Source organism: Pteropus alecto, unplaced genomic scaffold (genome assembly GCF_000325575.1).
Source record: "Pteropus alecto unplaced genomic scaffold, ASM32557v1 scaffold7, whole genome shotgun sequence".
NCBI lineage: Eukaryota > Metazoa > Chordata > Mammalia > Chiroptera > Pteropodidae > Pteropus > Pteropus alecto.
Window position 1 is genome coordinate 57,276,650 of NW_006494614.1, and position 25,776 is coordinate 57,302,425.

The 25,776-nt window shown below is 33.5% G+C and overlaps 1 protein-coding gene across 7 annotated transcripts in view; it reads right to left on the minus strand.

The window, feature by feature from the left end:
* The window catches only part of NOX4 (NADPH oxidase 4), a 137,583-nt gene that overhangs the window by 37,996 nt on the left and 73,811 nt on the right, over positions 1 to 25,776 (minus strand). For all 7 annotated transcript variants that reach the window (XM_025042647.1, XM_015600601.2, XM_025042643.1 and 4 more), the window contains one exon: positions 8,157 to 8,238. In XM_025042647.1, coding sequence (XP_024898415.1) covers positions 8,157 to 8,238 — 82 coding nt within the window. The remainder of the gene's footprint in view (positions 1 to 8,156; positions 8,239 to 25,776) is intronic.

Here is a 25,776-nt window from a genome sequence, read left to right on the forward strand (position 1 = left end):
ACAGTGACACAAAATTATATTTAAAAATATAATCTAAGTAAGAATTTAGAATACAATCAATAAAATCTCAACCTATAAAGTTATACAGCCTTTGGAAATTAAATATGATATTACTACATTTTGTGGGTATACGGATTTTAATGTTCTGCCTCATCCTCCCCTGACATTTTTTGCTTCCCTATGTGACTCTAGAATAACAGAACTCTAAAATGATGAATTTCAGTTTTGACTGCATTATTTCTCTGACAGAATGAAATAATCACTCTATTTCTATGATTTTTTGTTGTTCTAGCTTCTATGCTTACTAATAAATTGATTAGTGGCTCCTAATATTGAGGAAATTGCATAATTAATAACTAAAACTCATGGAAGAAAAGTATGTAACACAAAATACTACACATGACTGTGCTTTGAAAACAATAAAACACTATAAGAAAAAACATATTTTCATAAATACAGCTAGCCCTACTGTCTAGGCATCACCAGATTTCCTCCTTGGGTTTTATCGGTAACTCAAAACCCAAGAAAATCAGAACGCTATGTTAAAATAGTTTAACCCAGTTGTCATCTCCAGTTGCTGGCACATAATAGGCACTAAACGAATATTTGTTGAAAGAAGTACTAAAAGAATAAAATATGCTCAAGATGTTCATTTGCCTTTTACTTTAATTTAGAGACCTAATACAGTTGAGACCTCATACACTATGAAGACGAATGCTCGCCGTAGGGTAAATGTTATGTTCTCAAAATTTTCACAGCAATTACTTTCAGTACAGAAATTTCAACAGTAGAAATAAGCCTTTTAAAATCTAAGTAGGAGGAAAACTACATCTTAAAAGAGTTATTAAAGAAAATTTAAAGAAGATGAATAATAAAAAATATATTTTTTCATATATAGCAATATAGTAAATTAGCAAGTAGCCTCTCAAACCCTGTTTAAATCCAGGCTTCATCAGCTAGTAGCTATATGACCCTAAGCAAGTTTCATATCACTTGTATCTCAATTACATCCTTTATAAATAGAATGCGATATAAATAATGTACATCTCACTGGTTATTTTAAAGATTAAATAAGATAATTCAGGCAAGGCAAGGACCATTAGTTTTCTACTTTTTATTTATTTTCCCTTTTTCATTCCCACTTTGGGGGTGGCGTTAATGTTTAAGAAAAGAAAAGAACTGTATTTCCCACCCTTTTGTACAAATGGTGTGGGCCATAAGACACAGTTTAGGCTAATTAGGTGTAAGTACAAGTTTTGGGTTGGGGTTCTGATACGTTTCTCGAAATGGAGGCTGTGTACCTTTTACACCCTTTGCTCTTCTTCCTCTGTCTGAAACAAGGATATGATGGCAAAGCTGAAGGAGTCATCTTGCAATCGTGAGAGGGAAAGGGAAAGGTTGCTGCAGACACCTCAGATGTAATATGCTGACACAGCACCAATACCAGAGCCACTTATCTCGGTACTTTTTGTTACATGAGAAAAATAAGCCTCTGTCATTTTTAGCTACGTTTGTTTTATGTAGCTGAATGCTCATACACATGATAAACTTTTAATATACTATCAACACAGTAAGCATTTGATAAATGTTAGATATTATTAATAATAAAGTGTTGCAATTTACATCCTTTTGATGCTGATGTAAATGTACCTTTTTGGAATAATTATTTGCCTTTTGTATTTTTTTCTGATTAGCTTTGACTTAAAAAAAATTCTAATAAATAAAATAAATTATATAAGACTCTTACCTCTAAACCCTAAAATGAAGTATAAAAACAATAGAAACTCTTCATTGAACATTTCATTTAATCCAGGGCCTACAATAAATATTCTATATACACCTTCACTCTTAATCCATACAACATCTTCACACAGAAAGATATAATCTCCCTTTTACTGAAGTGAGAACTAAAACTCAAATACATTATGTAATTTTCTCAAGGCCACCCTTCTATTAAGGGGAAAGACTATTATTAAATTCCTTGTGAGTTTGACTCCAAAGCTCATTTCCTTAACGATCACATATTAATCATTACAGTCAATTTTACATTATTTTGGTTAGGATTAATAATACATCTTGGCAAAAAATCTGAAAAGGGTGCATTGTGCCAACAAATTCCTGGAAAATCCTGCTTTGCAGACTAAAAGGGTTCAGGGCCATCCTTCACAATTCTTTCTTCATCTGGGAAAAAGACGAACATAATTAACAGTTCCCCTTGGAGAGGATGGCATTGTAGTTTTAAACCATTCCATTCCTAGAAAATAATTATATCAATAAAAAACAACAAGAAGGGAGAGAAAGTTATAAAGCCTGAGATAGTCTTCAAAATTTTCTATCCTTCTCCAGTGGTCCTCAAACATTAGTGTCCATCACTATTTCCTGGAGGGTTTATTAAAACACAGAGTGATGGGTCCTACCGCCAGATTTTTGAGTCAGTAAGTCTGGGGTAAAGTCTGAGAATCTGTGTTTCTAACAATATCTCATGTGAAACTGATATTTTTAGTAGAGCAGGTAAGGAGGACAAGGAGGGAGCTGGTACATGTGATGATTTTAAATATGGTGATCAGGGTAGGCCCTTGACATGTGAGTTAAAATTTAGTGGGAGGTGATGGCTGGTAGTCACATTGTTTGGACTTCAGGAACAACTTAAAGAAATAAACTTCACCATCAGAGGGCTAAGAAATCTCTGTAACTAATGGGTGTTATTATCTAATGCAATCTTATACATACATAAAAGCAATGCTGTTTGAAAAAAACACTTTAATTGATGTTTGTTTCTTGGCGTTCTGAATCATTCAGTCAAAGCCTTACAAACAGAAGGCATTAATTAATTTAGGGAGAAAACTCTTTGACAAGGAATTCCCATAAAACAGGCATATTATCAAAATTATACTACCATAATCATTATGAACTGATAAATTTAATATCACTAGCTTTTAACTGCCGTTTTAATATTCATTTAAGCTATAAAGTTCATAAACTGTTTCTAAAATCATTGTTTAACTCTGATAATATCTCAGTCTTCTAGAGCCTGGAATATTGTTGAGAGGCTATAAATCACCTTATGCAAAAAGGAGGTAGTTTCTATCTAAGGATATTAAATTGGATTTTAAGATTTTAACAAAGGGAGAACATCAGGCCACTTTGTCTCTCAACTGATAGACAACCTCTGAGTCAAAACAGACAAACAAAAATATCAAAAAACTAGAAATAACTGATGTCTGAGAAGATATATGACAGCTGAGAATGTAGGATGGGCAGACCAAGGAGTAAATAGCTCTTAAGGTGCTTGATAGAGCATCACTCGTGCTTAACTTGTCTACTAGAAATTGTTTTACTTCCTCAGCTTATTTTGAGATTACAGCTGCATGACCTTTCAGCTATAGGCTTGTCTTGGCCCTGTCCTTGAACCAGTTCTTATCTGTGTCCAAAATGAGTTATTCTCTCGCTTAGCACTGAGGCATCTTTATTGCTTGCCCATTAGCCTTATACTAATAGAGTTTCTTGACATCATATATCTGAGCCAGAGTCTTCATAATTTCAACAGTGCCTCAGTTTTTGTAGGTTTCTTTTTTTTTTCTTTTTTTTCTTTTTTCTTTTTTTTGGTGGTTTGCCTTGCTTTTGCAGTCCTGATGGCAGAGTTTTTCATCATAGGGCCTACTACCTACTGATAGACCAGCTTCATTCTGACAATTTTGCTTGTCTAGATTTGCAAATATCTGGGAATCCTCATTACTATCTTCCACTCTCTAGTTAGAATATTAACTCTTTCAGATCTCTTGCCAGCCAGGTGTTAGAATATCACCCACTATACAAAAGAACATCTAAGTTTAGCAATGATAAGATGAGAGACAGAAATCCTTTAATGAAGGGCAATACTAAAATATGTCTACTGTAAGAAATGTTATGAATAGCTATGATTGTGGAAACTATACCAGAACAGCTGTGAACTACTCACAAGTAGGCACACAATAGAAAGAGTTCCTGCCTGATTAATCACTCTCCAAACAGATTGCGAAGCCCAGAGGCTTCTTTGTCAGGCAGAACAACATGTCCCTCTGGCAGGATCTAGACTGCAGTGAAAACACCAAAGCAGACCACGTGGTTGAACCTCTGCATCTGCCCTGAAGTGAACCATGGCTTTGAGAAAAGGTAGAACAGAGCCGAGAATGAGGATAGTCATGAGAATTCATGTTTGCAAAAGGCCAGGTACTGTGTATCATTTTATTTAATAGTCACAAAACCTTACAAGATAGAATTATACCAGGCATTGTGCATTCCTCAAAACATTAGAGCGAAAGTACTTGTGAAATAATAAGAAATATATGTATTAGTCTCTGCCCCTGTTCCCTGACACAGAGCTCCTAAAACCCTTATAAATAGGGAATCCAGGAGAATCTTTTGTGGCAGTGTTTAGTTTTTGACCCTGGTTTCTGACACAGAGCTCCCAAGACCTTTGTAAATTCTTAAGGGAAAATTCAATTTTACGTGAATTACTTCAACAGGAAAGAACTTTCAATTTTCCTGTGAATTTATTACATTTCTTTATAATGTGTAGTTCTTAGACCATTGCTATAATGAATTTCTCCATTAAGCTCTGATTCTGCTTTAAGAGACTTCAGGTCTCTTAAAGCTATAGACTATGCTCTAATCATTACTGTGTTCTCAGTAATTGTGACCATCTCAGGTACTCAGAGGTTGTTCAATAAATATTTGAAGAATAAATGAAAAAAATGGACAAAAAAATGAACGAGAGGCAGTACAGAACAATTAAGTACAATTTGGGGGCCAAATAGGAGCCAGCTCTGACATGTGAGTTTGGGTAAGACATTGAACCCCTTTAAACCTAAATGGCCTAATATACAAAATTTATAAAACTAGGAAAATAATACTACCTAACCCACAGGGGGTAATAAGGATTAAATAATACATATAGCACACATAACAATTCCTGGCATATAGAAAGTGTTCATCAAGTATTGTTGCTTTTTATTTTTATGAATGGGGATAATTTAGCTCAAGTGGCAAATATATTGCAGACAGCAGATTGAACAAACATTACTGAACGGGTAGGGTTCTTTGGAAGAGGAATTCAAAGCTTTCCTTGGGAATAAAAAGGAAGATAAGCTGGAAAATAGATGAAATCTGGCAAGGTCATCTGAGGCTTTGCACTTTATCACCCACTATCACCGTTCAATGCCATTTTTAAGCAGCCCATTGGAAATGGCATTGAGTTGAGACATTGCTTTTTGGCCCAAACAGCCAAGGTTGTTCTTTGGTGTCAAAGTAAGCCAAACAGGAACAACTCTGAATTTGTCTCAAATAATACTCCGCTCTCTAAACAGTTCTGACATTAAGCATTTCAGAAATTTGATCTTTATGAGAACCTAATAGAGATATGCAACATTTTGTTCCTTTATTTTCTCTCTAAATATAATGGTTAAACTTTCCAGAGCCACTGGATCATGTTTCTCTGGCCTAATTGCCAAAATTAGGTCGCAAGTCATTTATGCCAAATCTTCTCAACCATTTTACATCTCCGAGCTGCATTTACAATGATAGGAACATTTATAGCTACTCTCTAGTCTAAATACTTTTTAAACCTAAATCATTCAAAGTTAATAACAACTACACCAACTAAGAAATGAGCAACAAAACTTAGGTTTCATTTTCTCCATTTCTTTCCTCTTAACTATGAATCAACAACATTTATTTTGTATTAAGTATATATTCATTTTCTTCTTTTCACTCATCTCTGTCTGACAATAGTCACAGCTATTCATACTCTGAGAATTTCTATGGCAGAATGTTCTCAATTACATCCTGATGAAAATGGGATGTGTCTGGCTTTGGCAATGGGTCAAGTGCAAGTTTACAAATGTAAAAATGTAATTAGTGAACAACATTATATTGTAGGACAATGTTTCTCAGCACCATTGCAAGTAATCATTTTTTTTTAAATGGCTTTCCCTTAAAACACACACACGTACACACATACATTTCAGGAACTAGTCAGCTCTTCATGAGTATTTTTCCCTTTTTAAATAAAGGATACCCTTTTCCATGTTTCATTATCTATTAGGTGTCTTAAGATCATAGAGATACTACACTGACTAAAGAAACCACCCCCCCTACTCCAATCCAAAGTACCACAGTCCATTAGCAAGCCTACATTCACCAGTGGAGTGAGTCTCACTTAAAGGTCAGCTACATTATGCTCTATAAATATCACTGTAACACTACATAATATAGAGCAAATAAGTTGCTTCTAAACCCATGTATTAGCTCTTAAAATATAACTCTCATTAATAAAATCTATATTCAGTGAGTCAGTAAAACGATCACAAAAGTGAGGGGAAAATTTCTCAATATAAAGAGGTATACGGCATTGTGAATAAAAGCAACAAATACTATGGTTTGATTAAATTTTCAGCTTTCCAGAAATTTTTGTGTCACAAAATTAAAAAGTCCTTGACTTTTAATTATCTTCAATAATGAATAATTATCTTCAATAGGAAACATGACCAGACACAATTGACTATAAATGAGGTAATAAATGAGAATATTTAAAATTTGTTTAAATTAGATGCAGACATACACAAATCTTTGCCCACTCACATTTACTGATTGGCCCTTACCACAACTCATTCTTCTACTCCCAACAATTTGCACTTGGGCATTACTGACATGCTCAGAGTTTTTCCTCCTATGCCCTTTTCCCTGGACCAACTCAACACACTTAGGCATTGCACAAACAGAATTCTGTCATGCCTTCTCTACTCCACTAGCACCTCCTAAAATTCAACTGTCAAACTAGACATTAAATGGACAATTGGAAGATGCAAATGCTTAGTGTTCTGCAACTTAAATAAAGCAATTGTATTTAATCTGGGATTTTTATATAAATATTATTCAGATCCAGAGGCCTTTAATTAGCATGCTTTCATTTGATAGTTCAGAAAACTGAAGCTCATAAAGATGTTAGGTAGCAGTGCCTCACAAGAGCATGTAGTAATAATTTAGAAATATTGAATAAATAGTATTTCTCTAAGTATTAATAAGAGCAGGTTGACAAAAGTATCCCGATAAAAGAGCTGTCCTCCAAGATCAATTAATAATCTATTTCCCTAAGGTGTTTGGAAACATACAAATCCAGTTAATTCTACGTGCAACTTTAAATGAATAATAATAATAAATTTTGAAGCTAGAATGGAGTATTACTATATGTTAAGCTCAATTCTAAATACTTTTTATTAATTTATTCAACTTTCATAACGCCCTTAAGTGGTAGGTATTATTATCTTCCCCTTCTCACACAGGTGGAACCAAGGCACAGATGGTAAAGTTGCCCAGTTCTCAAAGTCAGCCGGTGAGGCTGTCTGCTTCAGAATCCACACTCTTAACTGCCATAATAAGACATACGTGGCATCAGTAGATGACTTTTATTCTTTAAATCCACAAACACCAAAAAGAATAACTACTCTAAGGATTAGACACTGATCAGGAATTGTCATATGATGTCTCTGTTAAATATGAGAATTTATCACATCACTATCAGAAAAGTAATCTAAGAACAAGAAGAATACATGTAAGGCCATATAGCTGAGGAAACCAGTAAGTACATTTGTGGCATGTAAGAGAAGAAAAGGTCTGCCTCATTTAGAAAGGTCAAGAGATTTCACCTCTCATAATTATCAAGATAGTAAAGAGGGATATATAGAAACTGCTAAAACTATATCTAGCATGTGGTTATTTGAAAAACACTTATTACAATACAAATGAATCCTTACATTTAAAGAAGAGAAACAGAAATCCAGATGAGAGGTCACCCACAAAATATCTGTCCCTGTTGATACAGTATCAAGCAAAGGAAACATGACCAGACACTGATGCTCACAGCTCGTGGTCTGCACTCTGCAATAGCTCCAGCCACAGCTGGTTGCACTTGTAAGCAAGTCTTTTTTCTCTGACCAAGCTGTGAAGAGCTATGAAGAGCCTGAGACATTATATTGCAAGAGATGTCCTTGTTAGCTAGGTTAGGTTTTTCTGGCTTCTTCAGAAATATTGAGAAAGAAAACATTTCATTTTGCCCTCCCAAATCTCTCCCGTTACTTGTCCATTCCTTTCTCAATACCCAGTGAACTCCTACTGCTTACTTGGGATAATTTCTAGATTGAATGAAGGGCAGAATCTCGGAGTCTTGACTAGATGGAGGAAGTAGTAAATCTCGAAATCGTTCTGTCAAAGGAAAAATAAACATGAAGCTTTAAAAAGAGTCATGAAAATAATTTCTAAATAGAATTAATTCCTATTTTTTAATTTGTTCACTCTTTTTACTGTATACCTTTTATTAGAAATTTACCCACCATTTTCTATATTACTAAAATAAATATTAAAATAGGAAGCATTCATTAGTATAAACTAATAAAATATTAAAATTGAAAGATGAGAGGAAATATATATAACCAATAAATATACGAAGAGATGCACAATCTCATTAGTAACCTGGGAAATGCAAATCAAAATCATATACCACTGGATAGTATTCACATTACGTGGCATGCAATTGACAGAAATTAATCTCACAAGACCAAGTGTTAGAGAGAAATGTGGATCAATATAAGCTTTTATATATTTCTGGTGAGAATACATGTTGGTACAATAGCTTTGGAAAGCAATTTGGCATTATTTTTTAAGTTTAACCTTTACATATCTTATGAGCCAATATTTTTATTACCAGATATATATTCTGCAGAAACTTTTATATATATATCTCAGGAAGCAAATAAAAAATGTTCATAGCAGCATTGTTCATGACAACAAAAATATAAACAACTCAATTGCCCAACAACAGGTGAATGGAAAATTTACAGTAGAGTCACAAAATGGAATATTAATTAAAATGAAATTGAATGAATTCAGTTACAAATAAAAACATAGTTAATCATATTAGTATGATGTTAAGTGGGAAAAATACCAGCAGATTACATATATAAGAACATCACTTTTTGTTGAGTTAAAAAAAAAAAACTAAGCAATATATTGTTTAGGTATGTTATATATGAAACAAAGCAAACCAATGTAAAAGAAGAAAGGAATAGTATACAGGATTCAGGATAATAGCTATCTTTTAGGAAGAGTGAGGAGATGAAAAAGAAGAAAAATAAAAAGGTAGGTGTAAGTGTTAATATTTCACATGTATTAATTATAGCATCATGCATAAGTGAATGAATGAGTGAATGAAGGGCAGGAACTGTCCAATGATGATATTAGCCCATAAAATTCTGTGTTCGTGAAGTTCGTAATGGTGGAAGGAGAGAGGAAAGGAGAGAGAAAAAAGCTGAAAGGGAAGAAGGAAGAGAGGGAAGAAAGGAAACGAGGATGCAAGGGAGGGAGGGGAAAGGAAATGGGAAAAAATTAGAAGGAAAAGAGGATTGCAGAGGAAAGAAGAATCCTAGTTCTACCTTAGAAACAGTTGTACTGTACAGCCATCTGCACTGCATAGTCTATCACTCTAATATGGATCCAGTATTTCCAGGACTAGATATTCAACCTCTGAGGTCATTCCTATGTGAAGGCTTCTTGATTCCTGCTCTTTCTTTCTCTCCTCCTACCAAATATGAAATAGATGGCCCTACTGTGTATTCCTAGTATACTCTGTGGTTTCACTGTCACAGAATTTATCACACTACATTTTATTGTTGTATGGTAGATATATATTCTAGTAGATGGGTATAGTGTCACCAGGATATAGAACATTGATACATATTAAGGTAATAGATAAATATTAGTTGAAAGAATATTTCCAATATCTATTTTTGCTGAACATAAAAACTGTTTGCCAAGATTAATCATAATGCCTTTGGAAGAGCCCAACTGGTCATCTATCAACCATAAAAAGCAAGGGGTCCTGTATTCCAGCCTTGACAGAGTCCCACCATCAGGCTGAGACAGAGTGTAAAGCTGAAACTCCATGCCTCAGTAAGTACATCATTAACTGAAGGTGAGCAATTTCCACAAAACACTGAAAATCTATGCTTGATGGCAATACCTATTTCCTAGTTCCTGAATAGCTAGATGTTAAATACTTATTAAAACATATTGAACAGAGATATTTAATTGAATTTCTCTGCTTTTTGTTTTTACCAGACAGTTCTTATAATACACTTGGGGAGGACTAAGAAGATCCAAACAGAGAGGTGGTTGTACTCTAGAATCCACAGATCCAAGAAAACACAATTTATTTTTCTCCTTTAAGTACACTTACTCTTTAATTTGAGTTCATTTTTTTAATTTAATTATGTTATTGACTAATATACTGCAATTTTTAATCAATGGAATGTTCATTTCAATGAAATGTCTATTAAATTCCTCTGATGATATGACCCTTGCTTTTCAGTCTACTTTCCAATTTATGTAGCATCCCATTAAATGAGTGATTTGTAATGTTTCTCCTTTCCTCTTTCCTCCTCCATTTATTCCTTTCTTAAAAACAGTCCTGAAAAATAAAGCTTAAACCCCAAGAGCAAATGTGATGAACTTTACACATCAAGTAAAGAACTGTTCAAACAGTTATAATAAATATGATATGTCTTTGGGTACTAAAAATTGATATAAATTAAAATTTTATTGAATGTTTCCTAAACTGATTTAAATGCAAAGAAAAATAAAAATTCTTAATGTGAAAACTATAATATAATACAGCTATAGGTTTTTCCCTATTTATGTAATAAAAAAGAATATTTTATTGTAAATGTGAAAGAAAATCTCTAAAGATGACATTGCATTGATAGGACTAAATAAAACAAAGTCAACAAAAACACACCACACACACACACACACACACACACACACACACACACACACACACACACACACAAAGAGAGAACAAATGTAGCATATAAAAGATCACTTATAAAGCTACCCAAACTATGAATTCTGTAATTAATATTCCTACATTTGGAGCATTCTTTAATCTGAAAATTGTAAATGCAAGGAATACCAAGAGAACATGAAGACACTCGAGCAGCTATCATACTGTGAAAAATAATTTTCACATATATAAAAAACAGAAAATATAAACAGTACCTTAAAAATGTCTTTTAAAATTTCTATTTTATCATCATATTCATAAATTCCTAAATGTATACAATTAACTTTATCCCAGAAAAGTATGATTGTTTTTTCTTTATGAGAATAAAAATAAATGATTAAAGTAATCCTTAGAAAAATCTAAGTAAATGAAAAATTGTTTATAATTCTCACATTATTCCTCTAGTTTCCCAGATTTCTGCCTATCTACTAGTGAGTAAATATCACATTTTTTATCTGATAACTGGGAAAAACAGCCAAATGTATTGATGTTTCCTTTGTTATGTAGCAAAAATTTTTAAATAATAATTGTTCTCTTGCAGCAAAGTGTCACACCAGATGATTTACTTTCTCAGTAGGCCCAAAGTCTATTTCTTAAGACAATGGTAGTTATCCAAATAATAGAACTCAGTTCTGTCACAGGGCTTCTTAGAATAAATACATTAAAGCCACTGGGGGGGAAAAAAAAAAAAAAGAGGATTTTCTGCAAAGTGATATTCTGATGAGCTGACTAATGATGTGATAATGTCTGGACATAAGTTTCTGCCAGTAGGGGATATATCTTAATTAACACAAGCTTTTGTAGACTTCCACCCACTCTTCCTTTCTTCCATTCAATCAACAAAAAGATTCTGAGACTACCAGACCTGGATGACATACTAAACAAAATTACATTAATTTGGGTTAGCTGTACAGTCAGTTGTAAGACAATATACTTAATTACTTAAAAACAAAGGTGAAGAAAATAAAATACTCTTTCCAATTTTAATTAAAACTTTTTTGTACAAATACTGTCACAAGTTTTGTATTTTCCACTTTGTGGAAATGGCCAATTTGTAATCCTCACCAATATACAGAATGTAACAAATGTGATAGAGACTTGCACAACAACGAAAAAAATGATATGCAAATGTATTCCTGGAATGAGAATAAAGTAAAATCTCCCTTCCACTATTAAAAAAAAAGAGAGAGAGAGAAAGGAAAATAAATAAATAAAGATAGAATAGAAATATAAAGGTGATGCTGATTATGGTATTCTTTTAAAACCTAAAAGTACTTTGCATTTAGATGTGATCACAGGCATCTTTAACAAGAACTTAAGAAATTGTTTGCTGGAGGGATTCTGTCAAGGTTTTACCAACTCCAAATCATTATTTCCTTCCAGGTAAATACTTTCCTTTACCTCTTTATAGTCTCCAATATGAAAATTAATATTTTAACTACTTGAGTACTAGATTATAATGGGCAAGGAAAGAAAACCAGATAAAACATCTCTAAAGGGTGACAATGTTGCTCTAAAAAACTTAAAAGAAGTTCTTGATATTTTTATTAATAGATACCAAACTTTCTCCTCTTTCTCTTGATGCTCATATTATACTATTTGCAAGTTTTAATTATTTTTTCTCCAAAAGCACAGAAACAAAATCCTTAAGGCACATGAAGCAGACCCACTAAAGACTTAACCTCAGCTTTTACAAAATAGCTAGTATAATGTAAGAGTATAGGAAGCTATGGAATAAATGTTGCAAAGATTTAGACACTATTCTCATATTCAGAACTAAAACAAGATCAGTATGTGATTACACTATAATATTTATATGATTTTATAAGAAACACAGAGTATCTCATAATATAGGCAGTATTATAACTGAGTTCACATGAGAAAGGGTATACCACAAAACAAATCTTTCTTTACTTACACAGTTTGTAGTACTTAGAAGCAATAGGCTATAACAGAAGACTCCAAGTTGGTTGTCAGAAAGTCCTTTACCAATTTCTGTCTCTGTTCTAAATTCCTTTTTTCAAATGATCAATGAGTCAGTCCGCTGATTGTAGCCACCTTTCAACTTTGAATCCCTTAAAGAATATACTGCTAAGGACAGGAAGAGAAGCTTGCCAAAGTCACTGATAGGGAGGGTGGTCATATATCTTGGTTTGCCTGGGACAGTTCTGGTTTATGCTTGTTAACATCTTGATTAATTTAATACTTGTCTCAGAATTTTATTTTTAATTATACATTACTAATAAAATGTGCTGGGGTGCTAAGCTTGATACACAGGACCACCTTCTGCCCCTGTGCCCTAAATTCTGCTTCTATGAAGTACTTGTCCAGCTGTGGAGAGTGCAGTCAGCATGTAGCCTCTAGCTTTCAGTTACATCAGGGTCTGCCTCAGGGGCAGGACAAGCGCTTTTCCCCAAACAGCTCATATCCAGCGACTGAACGAAGTAGGGTTATTTTAGCCCTACACAGGATAACTGTGGTGGGTGATATTTGCTCCAGAGTTTCCCACCAGTTTAGCTGAGGCTTCATAGAGCAGCCATGGTTGTTCAACTTCTTTCTCTACTCCATCCCATTTCCTTTCTCTTCCCTTCATAGGTATTGAACCCCAATAAGCATTGTATATTCACAAATTCTCAGTCAGTTTCTGGGGAACCTGACCTGCAAGGGATGGACTTGAGAGACCTCTACTTTGTACACAGAATGTCTGCCATGTTCTCAGCTACTATTGAGTGAGATGCATGTACACGTAGTTAAATCAGAATAAATCATTCCTTTTCCATCTCTTTCCAGAGGTGATGTAACTAACGCCTTTGTAGCAAGTAGAGGTGTTCATTGTTAAAATGAAATGCTCTCAGACACATATCTGGGGGAGACAAGTAACAGCATCTAGAGTGGGCTGATGTGGGAGAAATAAACAAGTGGCCCTGCAGGTCACGTGTATACTAGCCAGTTGTGCCATGCCCTTTGATGCAGTCCACGAGATGCATAAAGCCATCATATCTTCAGGTGACAGTGTCAGTGAGAAATGTAAAAATTATAATTTAGGTTGATATAAAAGTAAATAGGAAACAGAGGTTAAACATGCTACCCTAACAAATACAGAGTAGCCTAAATACTTTAATTAGTATTGTCCTTTACTATGATATATAATAAACCATTTCAACAGTAATAAGCTAAAAAAAGATAATTTATAAAAAAGCAAATAGTAAATATATTTTTCTTTTTCAAGAAAGTTGCTGATAAACATGTAACTTGAACAAAATGTTTGTCAATATCTGCCATCCACTCTGGAAGCCATAATGATTTCACCGAACACATGAGAAGACTCAAATCTGCTGATGATGAATCAGCATGTACTCCAAAGTTTACTCATTGTTTTATGAAAACTATGTCCAATGATAATAATTTAAGACAAAAATAGATAGAATATGCCTTAGGTCATCAATATCACACACACACAAAAAGAAGTAACTTGACAATAACTGGGATCCAGATGACCTGGTCTCTGTGTGCAGTGTCAAGTTGAAGATTGCCTATTCATCAAAAGATAATAAAGCAACTCTAATTTTATAATATTGCTCAAAAAACAAATTATTAGTACATAAGAAAGTGGGTAGGAGTGAGGAGAGAGTACATTCCAAGTGTTTACAAACATCTTCAACTCTCTTACACTTCTTTCACTGCTTATATAGCTCAACATCCTCTACTGCAAGAGAGCTTTCACGCCCAGAGTAAAGCTAAAGATTCTAGCTTGTATTCTCAAGTTCAGAGTGAGGGGGATAGCTACCTGTTTCTTTTTTCTTTTCTGTCCTATCTTTCCTCTCTACACTCAATTTCCTCTTCCTTTCTCTCTCTCTCTCTCTCTCTCTCTCTCTCTCTCTCAATGAAACTCAGACCCTTCAAACAAAAATTCCTCTTTCTCACTTCTCTAGTCATTTTCTATTCATCTCCTCATTGCATCTTTTGAAAGTGAATTGCAGGGAAGAAAGTGAGCTGGTAAAGACCACATTCTGATTAGTGAGGTAGGGGCTGGGGGTGAGGTCTTTGAACAACTACACTTTAACAATGTTTATATAAATACAAAAGAATGGGGTATAACTACTGGACTTAAAAAAGAAACAATGGCATGAAAGGCAAATTTAAGACTAACAATAAAACACGGAAAACATTTCTCTATATCTAAAAGAACATCAAGAGTAAATTTTAAAACAACATAAAGGGGGAGAAAAAGGAGATTGTATACATACGGGATTCTGACAGTAGCTAAGTATGTTTACTCCAATTACACGTTCTGGGGTTGGGGTGATTCAGGGACCCACTGGCCCTATGGTGGCACAAACAAAGCCAAAACTCCATTAAGTTCTCATAAGCCCTTATTGTTACTGGTCTAATACAGTAATGATTTAGTTCCTTGGAAAATAGTGTTACTTTAGAGTCCATTTTTAGTTCCTTAAAAGTTGAATATTTCCTTTTTTACCAATGCAGAGTCACCCTGCCAATGGCTGCAGTCACTCTGCCAAAAGGCCACAGGATAAGAGGATTATTTTACAGTTTAATTTTTGACATGTACAAGTGTCCTTTCTCAAAGAGATTTGACCATCCTTTTGTTAAAAGAGCTCAGAATCTATGAACTGACTCAAGTCTGGGAATCGGATGAAGAGCTGTGACTCTTTATTGAAATAATTCAGTTCATACGTCTATTTGCTGATCCTAGAGTTTTCTTTTCATTTATAAAATCATGTAAGACTTTACTAGCTCATCCATTTATTTGAGTCCGAAGGGCACCTTGATCAGTTAGTCAACACCAAAGATCTCTACAGGAAAATCATCCCTTCTGATAATTGTTCCAGCCATGCTGCTCATTATGGTAATTATATCCATCTTGACTTTATCGATTAAGTGCTGCCTCTTAGTCTCTGCCTAACAAGGACCTCATCTTCTCCGCTGAGTTCAAGGAGCCCGCTTCAATTATGGCCTCTCTCACTTGTCATTCTCAGCCTGCAAACTGCCACCACAGAGTCTTTCAAGGGTTCTAGAATGCCTATCATTAATGTACTTCTCAAAGCTGCAGTGAAAGAATCCTTCATGGGAATTTAGCTAAAGTGTTGATTAGCTATCATACATAATAAATTCTCTCCAGCATTGCAACCTCTCTAAGGTGTTGGATAACTTCGTTGACAATATATCTAAGAAATCTAAAGCATATATACCAGAGTCAAGAATGAATATGTCTAAGGATTTGAGTTGAAAGGAAAAAGGGAATTAACTTTTATTTTATCAATATCTTATATAAATTTTTAATAGTACTTTCCTAAGAGTAATAATTTTTAAAAAGTATACTATCATGCACACACATAAAAATGTCTTTAAGGTTACTTGTCATTCCCACTCCCACATTATAGCTTTTGTAACACTGCCCGCTCCTCCATCTGCTGAGGAAGATATAACACTGTGGCAGAAACACAGCATGCGCACCTGGGTGCACAGGAAGATACAAATTATTTTTTCCATAACATCTAGGAAATATTATTTAAATCTATAAACAAAATATGCACATCTAAAATTTTTTTTCAGCAAACATTTATTGGTCATGTACTAAATATCAGGCACCAAATTAAGTCCTCAATAAGCTAAAGGTCTAGTAAAGAACACATGCGTTATCAAAAGATATATACACTAAAAGTAAATAAGTTCTAAATGCATACTGCAAGAGTCCAGAAGAACAGAACAATCAACTTAGCTTGGATATGTTGGTGATAAAAAGCAAAAGAATCAGGAAAGATTTATTTTAAAGAAGTGAAACAAAAACCAAAATAGAAGTCCTTCTGATCCATCGTGCTAGATGAAATGAATAATTTCAATAATATTTTTGCTGTTTTCTATATATCAATACCTAAAGGCAGAGAATTTTAAATTAGGAGTAAGATTAAAATTTTGAGTAGAAGGAACTTTTATCGATTAAATCATACTTCATTTATCCACTCTCAACAAACTTTTAAGTACCTATTATTTGCCACACGGTATGAATAAAACAAATTCTTATTCTCAAGGGCAGCCCTGTTTATCACAAGGAAATGTCAGGACAACAAAAGAATAGCAATGCCATTACAGCTACTTGAAAAAGAATTTAGAATGTAATTACAAAATTACTTTAAGAGAAAAAGAAGAGCTGTTCTCCTAGGGATTCAAAGAAATTAATGGTTTGTCAAAATTTGATGTTTTATTTTCCTTAGGAAAAGAAATATGCACACTAATCTTAGAAAAACAAATTACTTCAAAAAATGAGAATTAAAGGGCAGACTTGGAGTAGTACATCTAAACCAACTAGAAAGATATTGAGTATAAATTTTCCTTTTCTGAAAAATTTAAATCAAGTAAATGTCCTTTATTACCATGGTAACTCAGTATTGAATAACAATAGTTGCTACTTAAAATATTGCCTTCAAAACAACATCAAAGTTTTTCAAGTTAATACTATTTTAGATAAATCAGAAAATCTAGTTGCAGAGTTAGAACATTTTCCTATTAAAGACACAGACAAATCAGTTGATAAAATTCAAATGGAAGTGGACTGCCATTCTGGAAGAGAAAAAACTATCAGTTGCATGCTCTGGTTATATAAAACTACATTCTCCACAAATACTGAGGTCAATGTTAAAGAAATATTAGAAACAGAATCTCATACTTGTCATATAATAAAAACAAACCAAAACAAACTCACACATGCAACTCAGAAGATGAGAACATGATGAGCACAATGAATATATAGCCAGAGCTAATAAATGAATAAGAACCTTACTAGGAAATAGAAACATAAAGAAACATAAAAATCCTATATTTGGCATATATCCTCTAAAATATTGCCTGTGAGATTTTCTCAACTATGGTAAAAATAATCTATTATCATTTCTACTTTATGTAGAATTAAATTATCCATATTCCAGAATTTATTTCTCTGCAAAGAATTATACAGTTTTACATCAGCAATGAGCTGAGAAAGGAAAAAACAACTCCCTCGATGCCATATGCTGTAGGTCAGGAAACTGTATGGCTGACCGGCTCAAAGTCACATGTCTAGCAAAAAGGAAAATATTAAAAAAAAAAAAAAAAAAAAAGCCAAACAAAAACTCACAGTCCACTATTTTTTCCACTGTATCACACTGTCTCATTTTTGGGAGAGAAAATAGTGTACTCTTTTTCTCCTCTCCTCCTTCCCTTATTTTCTTCTTGCCTAAGGATTATATAGTAAGAAAAAAATCCAGCAGGATCATACACAATCTATATGCCTCCACACTGATATTTTCAACATTGTAATGTCTAAAGGTAGGCAATACAGTATTACACAAAGGAAAATTATTTAATGAATCCTTTTATTTTCAGAGGAAGCACAGTGATAAAAGTCCATTCCTTGAATACTCATTATCCTGGTTCCTACTTGTTAAACATATTATTAAAAAAAAATCAAAAGCAGCTTTTGAAAAAATTGCAGACAGACTTCTTGGCCTCTAAATACACCAGTAAATCAATGTCTATAACTGGCTTTCTTATAAAATATAAATTCTCTTCTATTGTTACTGAGGCTAAACTACAACAAAAATTGACAGGAAGAAAAAAAGAACGAACAGAGGTTCAAAAAAAGTGAACGCAAATAACAGGCATTTTTGGATAGACAAATTATTGCTACTAAGCTTTCCACAATCCACCTTTTAAGGAAAATATTATATTTTCATTTGTCACAGCAAATGCACTTTTTTAACAATGCAGACATTCAACAAAAGAAATACCTCAAAGCGATCAAGGCTCAGCTTGATACTAATTCAGTTCCTGTTTTCTACATAAATTCTGAATACTCCCTGGGTGCATATATTCAGGAAGGAATGGGCAATTTTATCCATTTTATCTAACCTAAAACCTTGGGCTAGCAAAATTAACACATGTACTACATGGTCCTTTGATTTGTCTCTGAAAATCAACCATGCAGAGAGTCTTCTCTGTTCTTAAATAAAGGATCTCCTGGTCAAAGACCAAATCTATGAAATGGTGGATTAGGGAAGAGCAACAAGCAAATAAATATATTAATTCGCTTATTTCATTAGGTTGTTTCATTTGATAAAACTGGGTTTTCCTTGACCCTCTGGTTTTGTTTTACGTAGGCAAAAGAAAACTCCTTAGTCTTCCTTTAACCAAACCTTGTCCAAGATTTAAAGGCCAGCTCAGGTTCTCATTCCTTAAAGAGGCCTTCACAGAGTATGCCTACCAGTAATAATCTTTGTTTTTATTTTTATTTTCAGCATAGTAAGGGTAGGTACTGAAGTAAGATTCTTAATCTCCTGTGGAATATAGAATAAAGTCCAAATTATTCAGCTAGATGCTAACCAGTCTGTTAAAAACTGGCTCCCACACATGTCTGCAGCCTGTCTTCTAACATCTCTCACCATGAACTCTAAACTCAGCTTCATTAACATCATATTGTTTCCTACAGACATCATACCTTTTATTGTCATCAGTGTTCTTTCCTCCTACCATGCCCTTTTCTGCCTAGAAATCTCCTACGTTGACCTGTTTTCCAGCTCAAATGAACCTTCCCAGGTCTATATGAATTTTCTAAGTTCCCATGACAGAATAAGTTGCACCTTCTTAAAGAACTCTAATCATATATCCTTGAGAATAAAATGTCGATATTTTGCAAACTCATCAGCAGTGGATATTAACAAAGAAAATCTTTGTTAACTGATAGGTGAGATATAATATATAGTTATTCTAATTAACATTTATTTGAATGCTATTGTAATTTACTCTGTTCACATGGTTTATCCATTTCTTTCCTCAACTTATTTGTTTTTAAATTGAAGGAGCTCTTTAAATATTCAAGGTCTTAATGGGTATTTTCCATAACTCTGTTTCTGTTCAACTCTTTTTTTTTTATTTTTAACATAATTTTAAAATGTTTATTTAGTTAAATCTACTTACTTTTCTCTGTGAATTCTTCCAAGATAGAATGGCCTTCCATTCTAGAGATTGGTGGCAATTTCCATTTCTTCTGATTCCTTTACAAATTAACTTTTTTACGTTAAAGTGTTTAACCCATTTGGAAGTAATTTTTGGTCATCTAAAGAGTTAATATTTTTTTAATAGTTAAGTGTCAATTACTTTAACTATTTACAAACTAATACCTGATATTGATTTATGGAGGTTCCTTTGGCCTATGATACATATTTTCATATATTAAAGAGTCTGTTTATAGGCTATTTTTCTTTGTCAATATACTCCTTGTCATTTTTGCTCTAGTACCACAATATTTAAACTATTTGAACTTTATAGGAGGCAGTATAGTAAATTAACACACGATCTAGCATAAGATAAGCCTGAGTTCAAATCTAAACTCATCCACTTAATAGCTTCATGTTCCTAGGCACATTTAGCCTTGTAAATTCTTTGTTTGTTTGTAAAGTTTATTTCACTTTCTAACATGTTTTAATAGGGCCAGTCCTATCTTGTTATACAAGAGTTTCTAGATTTTCTTGTTATTCATTTTTAATTGTTTTCTTCTGTTTTTTTCAAATAAGCATTAATATTATTTTTTTGATTTTGAGTTTTAATTTTAACTAAAATTATTCTAAGCCTATAATTTATTTGAGGGAAGAATTAACAGTTTTACAATATTCAGCCTTTGTACGTAGAAACACAACATGTCACTCTAAACTATTCTTAAAAAGTACCTTTCATTTTCTTCATATTGTTTGATTCTCAATACTCATTGAAGTTATATTAATTATTTAATGTGACTTTTTTAATATGGTAAAAATAATAAACACCAAATGAATGTCTTTGATAGGCTCAAGGAATATTTCGTTAGAAGTTTACATTGTAAAGGCCAACTCTTCCGGCCAAATAAATAATAAATAAATATAATTGTAATAAATATAATTAAAAACCTCTTTTTAAAAGATGATTTGGAAAATATTGCCTTCTGTTCCTGTTCTGTGGAAAAACTAAGAGTAGGAATATTTATTCATGTAAATTCATTCCCAGACTTCAAAAAAAATAATAATAAATTCCCATTTCCATTGAGTTTGGATCATAGCCCTAGTTATCTTTTCCACTGTGCTCTCTGCCAACTTTGAAAGTCTGTATAATTGAGTATTATATCTCAACCAAGGAAGACACATATTCCAAACCACCACTGAATAGTCCACCATTCCAGCATCAACAGAAGATCTGCACTATTATTGTGAAAGTGGAAAGTCAGAGGACTACATCACAAACAAGAAGAAGAAATGGGGAAGAAAGGATGACAACTCACTTGAGTATTCCCAAAGGACAGTCCCATATTAATTTTATTTATTTATTTATTTTTTACTTGTCTAAAGGAGACTGACAGCAATGGCTAAAAAATGAGCTATGCTGCTAATTTACCTCCAAAGGTTTGTTTAGCACAGCAGCATCCCCACAATTAAAACATATTTTCTTATTTGCTCCAATTGGAGGCACAGCTTTCTGCTAGGTATTGTCACTGAAAGCACTGGGATATGCAAAGTTTTCTATGCAGGTCTTCTCTCTTTTTCCTTACCTCGTGATTATGTGGATAGCTGCACGCTGGCATTTTACTAGTTTCTCAATAAAGAGGCAACAAAAAATAAGATCACTGTCTATTTTTAAGTTCTTCGTCACGTTGCAACTAACCATTTTAACTCTTTACTAACTCCACTAGCTATGCTGCTACTCAGTCTAAGTAAATTTGTTGGGGTTTCTTAGCATTCCATGTCCATTACTTAATTGCTACCTGCAAATGTTCTCAAAATCTCAATTCATGGAAGAAATTAGTTTTCCCATTCTAGTTAGATGTTTATGAAATCTCATCCTTCTCCTTTGCTAAAGTTCAAAAAATCATAAGAGTAGCAGTATTTTTGCTAGACACTATTCCCAATTGGATTCACAGAAAATAAGTAGCTTCCTTTGATATTAAGATCTGTAATGTCTTAGGTGAAGAAGGTGAAGAAGGTGTCTTAGTGAAGAAGAACCCTATCTTCTTCATTATAATTCATCAATTCACAATTTCGTTTTAAAAATTACAATTTGTATAGGAAACAGGAACTATATTCATTTTGCTTCCTTTATAAAATGCTTAGCAAGTGCATCAAACAAATGAGAACTTAAAAATATTTCTCATGATAATGATAAAACCCTTGCCGTTCTGCCTTCTTTGAAATTATTTAGTCCATTAACATTAACTGACTTGGAAAAGTGACAAATACATCCTTGGCCACCCAGTACATTATTATCACATTTTTGACATTGCTTAAGAAATTATGTTACCAAGAAGATTTCTTACTATCCTTACTTTCCTTCATATATATGTAGTAAGATCAAGCAGAAAATAGTACATAACAGAAAATCCAAACTTCTCTTAGGAACATAATAATTCATAATAAAACATAACAATTCATGCAAATAAACCACTTTGCTATAATTACTCTACTTCTAGGTCCAGAAATTGTATAATTTTTTTTTATTTTCAAATGTAGAAAGTAACATTTTTTATTGGATATAAAACAAAACTTTTGTATTTTCCCCTATCTTTGGGGTTGTAAAATGACTGAACTAGAATAAAACTTTATGAGTAGTGAATTTCAATCAGTTACTAAGCAGTCTCTATATTTTTGGTGACATTATAAGTTAGTTGTCATCTACTGAAAAATGATAGCATAGATTTCATGTTCATAAACTGAGAAACCAAGGGGAGAACAATGTATCCTCTCTCTTGAGAACAGATGGGCATTTAAATTGTAATATAAATTTCTCATTTCTCTGATAGAAAATTTTCCTTGGTTTCTGAGGCAATGAATTATGGAATTTAACCTCTGCTCATATTTATTGAATAATTTATTATATTTTGATAGCAAATAAGTTATGTTAAATTCCATCAAATTAACTAATTATCCTCAGTGATTTCCACAGAAACTCAAAATAGACTAGAGTCATAGTGTTCCATTATTCAAATAATATATACTTGAAGACATAATATGTTAATCCTCATCCTGACCCAGATCTACCTAGATGAATATACAAGTAATTGCATATGTATTTGCTAACTCATCTTCCACTGCTAATCACAGGCCAGATCAGTATTAATTCAATCGCTCTCAGAGCTCTGGGGAAATTTAGAAACAAGATGAATTTAGAAATAGGTCCATTTGCCATGTGCTTCTTTTTGAATACTAACTTTCTCTACTTACTGTTCTCCAATTTATATAGTAACTCAAAGAAGTTGGAGCCATCCCCAAACTCCTTTCCTGTATTTTCCCAGTAGGACAGTTTTTATAAGGCTAGCAGTAATTCCCCCTCCCAAAATTATTGTTCGGTCCTACTTCATTGGACACCATAGATCATTTCCTCTACAGAACTTTTTCCTTCTCCACTTCCTTGACACTATGACAAATCTTTAACTTGGCATCTTTGCTTCTAACTTGGTCTTTCTCCTTTCCAAACTGTATAATACCAACATGGTGAATCATACATATATAAGTGCAAATTTGATTTCAGTTCCTGTTTAAAATCCTTCAATTTTTCACTAACATCTTTAGGAAAACACCAAGCTTCTTAGCAATTCCTATAAGCTCTTCCATGACATGACATCTGAATACCACCACAGTCTGGCCTTCCAACAGCATGACATTTTTCTGACAATCCGTGACAGTTCATTCCCCTGAGCTATTATATCATTCAAGCTATTTTTCTCCCTGGAATAATCTCCCACTCTGGACAAGTCTATTTATCTCTAATACTTAGTTTGGCCTAGGAAGTCTCCCAAATCTCCCTCTCAAAAGCATCTGCATCCTCCATTTTGGTGGGCACAGTATTACATTTTATATATCTGACCACTGCCCCATGAGCTTGAGAGTTTTCATGAAGCAGAGGATATGTTGCTTGCTTGCTTTGTCTGTCTGTCTGTCTGCCTCTCTCTCTCTCCATATTAAAATGTCTCAGGGCTCAGTCCTCTATTATATTTCTTCTTTACCTATAAACATTTCTTAAATTAGTTACTCTTGATGGGACAATGCCACTTCTTAGGGATAGTTCTGAAAACTTGTAGAGGCAATTTGGTTCTCACAATGATGATCAGAAGTTACTGAAGTTCAGAGAGTAGGGGTCAGAGATACAAAACATCCTACAAGGTTGTAGAGAATACTAGAGGACAAGAACTTGTCTCATGTCCTGCATGTTTTAAAATAATTTGCTGGACATTCATGAAAAATTCATTTATAATTACAAAAAAAAAAAAAAATGCTGAGTTTCTGCATAATTTAAATGTGTACTGAAATTTCCAGGATTCCACCCTGTATACCGAAGTAATTTTATACTCTATTGTGTCTAGAACTTAACCAAAAGATGTTAACCATTTTGGAAAAGCACAACTTAAAGAAAATAGTGTTCAGAGTATTTCAATTGTATTTCATTTATATTTAGAACTGTCTTATTCATGATCATTCTATATGTGGGTATAAGTCACCTATTTTATTAGGAATTCTAGTGTAGTAGTGCTTGGAAAATTTAAATATCGAATGTAAATCATTTACTACAAATTACTTGTATAGCTCCTTTATACTAAGGTTAGGACAATATATTGATTTTTGTAAAATATTTGTGTATATATCTATAAATTGAATTTTAAGAATGTAAAGTGAGTATATAAAATATTATAAAACAAGATGTTGGATCTTACATGGTTGACAATACTGCCCTAGATGATCCTATCCAGCTTCGATGCTTTAAATCCATGAATATATTAATGATTCCTAAGTTTAGATCTCTAACCCAGATGTCTCCCTGACCTCTGGCCTCACATATGCAAATGCCTATTTAATCTCACTTCTTGGAAGTCTAAGAGACATCTCAAATTTTAAATGTACAAATTGAACTTTTAATGTCCACTCTCCCCTCTCACCCCAATATTGCCACAGTGTTCTTTATCTTAATAAGCAGCAGCACTATCCACTTGTTATTAAAGCTAAAAACCTTGGAGTTATCTTTGATTCCCAACTTTTCTTATAACACACCTCCAGTATGTCAACAAGATCTGTCAGATATATCTTCAAAATCCATCCACTTCTCATGACCCAATCACTATCACCCGATGTATAACTAGCATTTTCTCTCATTTCAACATCAAGATCTTCTCTCTTAACTCATCTCCAAGTTTCTACTCTTACCCATGCCCATCATATTCTCTACATAGAAGCAGGAATAACCACTTTAAAATGTGAGTCAGACCCTAATCAAAATCCTCCAATGATTTTCGATAACATTTATAATAAAATTGAAGTCTGCAAGTGCCGACCATATCTGGCCCATGGGTATTTCTCATACTTTACTCTCTACATTACAACTTGCTCGATTTTAGCAACACTGCAGTTCCTACAAGTCCTTGAACACAAACATTAGACTGCTTCGGGATTTTTACACATCCTCTGGATTCAGTGTTCTATTCAGGGAGGCTCATCTGAACTACTGTAATAGTCTAGATCTAGCCAAATCAGGAATGACTCTACATAATTTAAATAGAAGGACTTTAATACAGAGAACTACCAACTCAGGTGAGAGGAGAACTGAGAAGCCAAATCAAAGAAGGTAAAGAAATCCAAAAAGCAGCAGGCAGCTACTGCAATCCAAAGGGACTGGTAGGACATAGGGTATAGGTGAGGCTTCCAGAATCCATAAACCAGAACCATATGGCAGGAGACAGAACCACCACTGAAGGATCTCCAAAATGATAATACATACCTCCCATCCACCCAATCAAAAAAAGTTTGACCTGTTTTGCTACAATGTTTGGACTTCTTTTACCTCTTCTTCCTAAACACAGTCTAAAAAACAAACAAACAAACAAAACAAAACAAAAAAAC